Here is a 7,722-nt window from a genome sequence, read left to right as displayed (position 1 = left end):
TATATAAAAGATTATACTATAATATGATACAAATGAGTTAATTAATTATTTCCAAAATGAGATTGGAGAATTTTTTATTTTAGAAAATTATTCCACGTGAGGCCCACACGTGCCCCTTTCTTTGATTTTGTGAGACAAAATTTGTCTTGCCTAGAATATTAGGCCATTCCCACCTTAAAATAACTTTAGGATTCCAATTTTAACATAATAATTGAAGGATACCATATCTCAACTTCAAATAACTTTAGAAGCACTTAAAACAGCACACCCCTTTTCACAAAGAGCTCTAAGCGTAAAACTCAAATAGCTAAAATACACCTCATGCTTAGGCCGACAGTAAGTGATTCGTCACTCGGTAGTATTTCACGTGTCTAATTCAAAATAAATAACATGGCTACATTTTGAACAATGACTCATAGAAAATTGAAATAATTTTCCAAAGAATTTAATGGTGATTTGTGCATATTCAATTATTCACCTTGCAAATTCATGCAAAATTTATGGCATGCACCCTTTTCCCATGCGCATTTCTATAAATATTGTGCGATTATGGGGTAGAGACGCGTGCGTACCGGCTCCCCTGTTCTATAAAAGCTGCCCCAACTCTCTCCCCTCACCCGGCAGCCTCATCCCTCTATCTCCAACAGCATTCTCTCTATCAATAGAGAAGATCGAGGATAGAACTGTAAATGGCAATTTCTTACAGTCTAATAATATACACATCCATCGTCTCTGCCCTTCTCTGCTATCTCCTAATTAGGAAACTCGGGAAGCAGAATGGGAAGCTCCGCCTGCCACCGGGCTCCATGGGCTTGCCCTACATCGGAGAGACCTTACAGCTTTACTCACAGGACCCGAACGTCTTCTTCGGTTCCAGGCTTAAGAGGTATGATCCATCCCCACAGTAATGCATCGGTATCAGATTGACTCATATGATGGAATTCAGGTACGGCGAGATCTTTAAGACGCATGTATTGGGTTACTCGTGCGTGATGCTGGCGAGCCCGGAAGCGGCGAGGATGGTGCTTGTGAGCGAGGCACACCTCTTCAAGCCGACCTACCCGCGGAGCAAGGAGAGGATGATCGGCCCATGGGCGCTCTTCTTTCATCAGGATGAATACCATGCGCGTGTAAGGAAGCTTGTGCAGGCTTCGCTCGCCCCAGAGTCACTCCGCGGTCTTGTTCATCAGATTGAAGCTGCAGCCACCGCCCCATGCTCCGCTCATGGGACGGCCGTGTCCTCAGTACATTCCAAATTATGAAGCAGGTTGGCTGGCTGAGGCAGAGCCTTTTTTTTTTCTTTTTTTTTTCTTAATGAGGATACATAAGTTTATTAATTAGGAATTTAAAGGCCTGCTCGAATGAGTAATCGCAATAAAATACAGAATCTTTGGATATGGATTCGCATGCTACCCAGCCAAAAATAAATTAAAAATTAAAATAAAAGAAAATTTTGCATGCATAACATTCAATTCTTATGCATTTACTTATCTCACTCCTAAATTTTAATTGATATGCACCATAATCTATGTATGAAAAAGATGAATTACACTATTTTCACTATTTCATAGGAAAATGTGCTTACGATGTAGAAATCAAAGTAAATGCATAAGAGTTGGGGGCCATGTATGTAAATTTCCCAAAAAAAATTTAAAGACTCTTGCCTGATATAAAATATCAAAATTCTAGAGAAAATATTACGTGCTTTCTTAGTATATGCCGATAATTATAGATAAAAAGATCATATCATAATAATTTTGTCATGACGTGACATAACATTTTCATCAATTATTATCTGTACATACTTTCAAAATCTGTAATATCCAAAAAAAAAAAAAACTCAGCTAAATTTAATACGGCTCTAGAGAAAATGAAAGAAATATGTGTAGGAGTTGAATTGAAACTAATTTTCATCAATATTTTTGGTTAATTACAAATTAAGTAAAATTTTTTTATTTTAAGTAATTAGTTGTTGTTTTGAGAAAATTAAAGGCATGTGACTTATAATACTTCTCTACAATTTTTCAATTTTTCACTAAAATTATACAATATATTAATCAATGAATATTATAAAACCAAATGCCACTCATTTAAAATGCATTTACATTCATTCTAATTCCACCAAAACCAAGCATAGTCTTAAACCAAATGCCACTCATTTAAAATGCATTTACATTTCCACCAAAACCAAGCAAAGTCTGTACTCTGCAGGACCATGCAAAAGACTCCATATAATGAGCAGCCGAGTTTGCTTATGCGAGGCGGGTGTTTTTATTTTTTTTAATTTTGAAGAAAAAATGAAATTTGTAATTAGAAAACTGACTCAAATCATGACAGCTGCTGGTTGGAGTACGAAGTAATGTAAAACCTCTGTTTTGTCCATATGCAGCTCTCCTTCGAAGTCGGCATTTTAGTCATCTTCGGCAGGCATTTGAGCGAGCAACGCAAGAATGAGCTAAAAAATAACTACTTCATCGTTGACAAGGGCTACAATTCTTTCCCCACAAACCTCCCCGGCACTCTTTACAGCAACGCCATTAAGGTTCGTGTAGGCGACTCAGCAGCTAGCCCCATCCATCTTCACTCTTACAACAATTCTCCTAAATGTAACTTTAAGTAATTACGAATGAACAGGCGAGGAAGAGGCTTCGGCAAATACTCAACGATATCATGAAGGAGAGAAGAGAAAATGGGGCGATGGCAGAGAAGGATCTGCTGTCCTGTTTTGTGGAGTGGAGGGACGAGAGAGGAGAACAATTGACAGATGATCAGATCTCCGACAATATCATCGGAGTGCTCTTTGCCGCGCAGGACACGACGGCTAGCGTTCTGACATGGATCGTTAAGTACCTCAACGACGAGCCTAAGATTCTTATGGGAGTGAAGGTAGCCATCAATTAAGGCGTCAATAACATGAGACATTCGAGTTGGTCAGCAAAGTACTGACTATTATGTCATTCACCTTAATTGCAGAGCGAACAGATGGCGATTTATGAATCGAATGGATGCGGAAGGCAGCCATTAACATGGACCCAGACCAGGAGCATGCCTCTAACTCATAGGGTAGGTGATAAATTGTTCTCTCCCCCGTAAGCAATTGCTCTGTTTTTGGCTGAAAGAATTGAAAGTGTAACTTCTCTTTTGGGGAAGAAAATTTTCCTTCCGGACACTATCGTATTTTTAGATAGTTAACTACTGGTTATCACATCGCATATATGCTATCGACGGGCGATATGATCACCGATTGTTTGCCATCCGAACATAAAGACGTATGTTTGCAATATTTTTTCTCATTAGCCAGCTTCTTCTTGATTTACTTTTCAAAAGTTATTGTCTTCTTTATTTAATTTTTTTCAAAAAAATTATGTGATGTAAAATTATTTTTAAAATTCAAATTGGCTAATAAAATATAATAAAAAATAAAAACTTTATTGTTTTGACCTTTTCAAAAAAAAAAACCTAAAATATGTATTATATTCAAAACAGTTTTTTTCAAAAAGAATAAATGTTTATTTAATTCACTTGTTTAATTGAAGAGAAATTAATATTAAAAAACATTCTTAAAATGTTTTTTTGAGTTGATGAAAAATTAATTTTTTTATTTTATTGGAGAAAAGGACATGTAATTCATGGTGATCTCCTAAAATTTTCTTACTATGTACCATCACGAATGCCTTGAAAATTATCCATGAAAAATCTCATATAAAATTTTAATTTTTAACAAAATCTAATAACCCTTAAAATAAATACTTGAAATGAAATTCCACTATAAAATAAATTTAGATTTCTTCTTGTACTCCTTTAAACCAAACAGAGCCAAAAGATAAATCGCTGATTTTTTTTTTTTTTTTGTTCCGTGCCACATTTGCGCGCATTTGTGCGCCATTCGACCGGCCTAACAATAATATGTACTTTTCTGTTGTATAGGTTATATTGGAGAGCTTAAGGATGGCAAGCATTATCTCCTTCACGTTTAGGGAGGCAGTGGCAGATGTGGAGTATAAAGGTAAATTAAATTGATCAGCTCCTATAAATAAGAGCTTATTTATATGTTGCCATATTTGTGGTGGTTCATGGGAACACTTGTATCAACCTTTTAAGGCATAAGGATTTTATCTAGGCTTCGTGACAAAGTTAGGAATGTCATTTATACCATCAACATATTAGTTTTGGAACTTATTTGCAAATCTAAATTGTCAATGGCACTTCAATGCGTGATTAATAATGGCTTCTCCTATTTATTATATGTTGACCATATGTTGCAAAATTAGGTAGAGCATCGAACTTTAATATTTTTTGGGGCATTTACATACATACCATCCAATTCATATGTATTTACATATCTAATACCTAAAATTTATTTTTTTACATTTATACCACCCAAGTCTTTCATATCACATTAAAATATCATCATTTTAACTTTTAAAAAGTGAAATACATGTTTTCAAACTTTGGTGAGATGCCTGTATGTAAAAATTGAAGTTTTGGTGTAAGATATATAAATTTATAAAAATTGAGTGGTATGTATGTAAATCTTCCATATTTTTTTGGTTAATATCTATTAAATTATGATAATTTGAATTGGATGCAGGGTACCTTATACCCAAGGGATGGAAGGTGATGCCTTTATTCAGGAATATCCATCACAATCCAGAATTTTACTCAGAACCAGAAAAATTTGTTCCTTCTAGATTTGAGGCAATTAATCCGACTTTCTAAGCATTTTTCTATCTCTTTGTTGATGTTAAAATTTATATTAAACTATTTCAGTAAAGGCCACATAGTAATAATTCTCAATTATTTTTTCCTCAACATAGGTCTCACCCAAACCCAACACCTTCATGCCATTTGGAAATGGTGTTCATTCTTGCCCTGGGAATGAGATCGCCAAGCTTGAAATGTTTGCCTTTATCCATCATTTGGTGACTCAATACAGGTTAGCTTTAATTGAGGAACAAACTAAACATTACATTTTACTTGAAATTATGTAAATCTAATGATTCTTCTCTTTCTTTTCATTAATTCTGTAGAACTTAGGTTGAACTCTGAACTCAATCAATTTTGTCAAACTAAGCTCAAGCCAAGCTAGTTATGACTCATTAATGATCGACTATGGAATGTAAAACTTAGGGATGGTTAGTGAAACAACAAAAAAGGAGGGATTTGACAAAATAATTGATCTATGCTTTTGTTGTCATTTTCCTATCATGGAGTTTTATTAAAATTAAGTTATTTTGTGCAGATTTGAGGTAGTGAGCTCTTACAGTACAGTGGAATATAGGCCATTCCCTATTCCCAAGAATGGCCTCCCTGTTCGTCTTCGGCGTACAGAGACCGATAGTAGTGTGAACCACTAGCAAGACGGGTGCTCAAAGAATTGTCGTGTCTCATTGTTTTTACTTAAAGAATGTTAAACTAATATTTGCATACCCCGGTTCTGTGATTGGCTTGCCTCTTTGTTGTTTTTTTTTTTTATTCTCTCATTATTACAACAATTACAGATTTTTGAATCATCTACAATACTTTATGTAACCTTCTATCATCATATTATTGGGTCCAAAATGTGGAATGCCAACAGAAGAGTATTGTCACCCCCATTAATGTGCTAATTTTTCATTCAATTTAAGATGCTCTAATTCATCTCTCTTTTTCGGGACTCCCCAATTAAATTGGTTGAACTCACCAATTCTAATAGCACAAATTAAAGTTATTACTAAATATTAAAATAATTTTAATTGCAATAGTTAATTTATTATGGTATCTTAAGGAGCATATCATCTTGTTTGTATTCTTATAGTTGCATTCTAGAACTAATGTCAATACAGCGAGTTTGTCGTCTTGACTATGAATAATGATCCATACATTTAAAAGGGTACTTGAAATGAACAAGTAACAAAAGATTTTTTTTTAATATAGTAAAACAAGAAAGAAAAATTTGTTGTCATAACCCAATGATAGCAATGCGTGGTCATTTTTAAAATTTAAATGGCTCAACACAATACAAGAGATTCAAATGTCTTGAACATCTCACTTGGTGTTAACAAAAAGAGATCAAATGTGTTTCTATGAATGTAGACAACCAAAAAAATATAATATAGCCCGTAGGCATAAACCAAGATAATGTAGAATTTATATCTTAAATATGCCTTGAACATCTGTAAATGAGTCGTCGTTGTCCATTGCTAGAATGAAATATAGAGTAAGGAGATCTTTTGATTTGAGATAACTCCATAATCAAGAAAACACAATGTTTGAAAGATATAGAGATAGGAAATTAAATTTAGAGGAGTGACGTTGTCATTTATCAAGTGAGTACATGAAGCAGTTTATGTACATATTTTTCAGCTTTAAAGCCTACATCAGTAATGGAGAGAGAATGAGGGTAGAAATCCACTATACTAAAGAAATTGTCTATTAGATAGAGAATGTTCATCTTAAGCCATGAAGTAGTGTTGAAAGTGAAAGATATGATTCAAGCTATCGAAGTCACCACTTTAAAATTATGAATGCATCTGGCCGTCATTAGGCTGCAGGTTGTTTTCTTAATTTGACCAAAATTAAATCAATCAAAGATAAAGAGATTCGTTACCTTGTTTAAGTAATCAAGTGACCATGACGATGTAAAAAGAACCCTACTACAAGACACCAACAAGTTCTGCTTGACGCTTTTAAACATTTGAATTCAAAAGCCATTTGAAATGTAAAATAAATATAATATATTTGAAAAACAAAAATGAAGAATTTATTTGGGTTTGACTTTAAGGAAAATAAAATGCAATTGAATTTTTCAACATTTTTCTAGCTAGTACTATAATTCAATTTTGGTATATTAGATGAGTGATTTGGCCAAATTTTGAATACAAGATACGCTGCACTTGTTGCCACCATCTATAGTTGGTCACTACTCGTCACCGATTGATCCTCAGTAGTCGCTGCAGCAGTAGTGGTGTGATACTGATAGCCACCACTATCAAAGCCAGCTAATACCAACATCCACCACTATCAAAGCTACTAAATATCAACATCCATCACTTTCACAGTTAGAATATTAAACTAAGGATCTATTTGGGGCACCTATAGTTATTTGAAGTAGTACCTGTGCAACAACTATGGAGGAAGCTGTTGCTAGGAATCTTTTGTTGATAAAGTTGTGTGCAGTGCAATTGTATATCAACTGTGTTGCAACTGTTCTTGAAATAAAGAATGCATTTGATATAAGCAATTTAACTATTTCAGATTAACTCAGATAATAACAAAAAGTAATTTAAGACACTCTCAAATAGTCATAAGTCCAAAAATATTACATCAAAAAAGTATACATCGCTTAGCAATAAGTAACCAAAAAAATTAAAGTTACAATACCAAAATAAATATTGCTAATGGAAATGGCTCCCAAAAAATACAACATAGGGGCCAACACCCATGTATCAGTAAAACAAAGCATGTAGTCGAGGGGCCAAAGTAACCAAATAGGCTTCATAAAGTATGAATTACTCAAATTAGCTTTACCTTGAACTTGGGACATATGCTATTTGTTGCAAAACTTATATGAAAAAAACCATTTTGCATTTATTAAATGCTAAAATTTACGAAATTAATGCCCGTCTAGGAGAATATGAGACATGTAAGAAATATGAAATCTACCATTCAAGTAAAACCAATATATTCAAAGAATTTTAGGGCTGCACACACACACACACAGATATATATATATATGATATC

The 7,722-nt window shown here is 34.0% G+C and overlaps 1 protein-coding gene across 1 annotated transcript; it reads left to right on the top strand.

Moving 5' to 3' along the window:
• The first annotated feature begins 584 nt into the window (after positions 1-584).
• Positions 585-5,554, top strand: LOC110026332 (abscisic acid 8'-hydroxylase 3-like). The gene is given in 10 exon segments (XM_020727224.1): positions 585-886; positions 947-1,211; positions 1,214-1,267; positions 2,390-2,542; positions 2,635-2,886; positions 2,974-3,063; positions 3,928-4,006; positions 4,592-4,698; positions 4,818-4,936; positions 5,243-5,554. Coding segments are annotated over 10 exon segments (1,431 nt in total). The 5' UTR covers positions 585-689; the 3' UTR covers positions 5,358-5,554.
• The last annotated feature ends 2,168 nt before the right edge of the window (positions 5,555-7,722 follow it).

This window comes from Phalaenopsis equestris, unplaced genomic scaffold (genome assembly GCF_001263595.1).
Source record: "Phalaenopsis equestris unplaced genomic scaffold, ASM126359v1 Scaffold000364, whole genome shotgun sequence".
Lineage (NCBI taxonomy): Eukaryota > Viridiplantae > Streptophyta > Magnoliopsida > Asparagales > Orchidaceae > Phalaenopsis > Phalaenopsis equestris.
The sequence above is the reverse complement of the archived record's forward strand: the minus strand, read 5'-3'. Positions and strand labels throughout refer to the sequence as shown.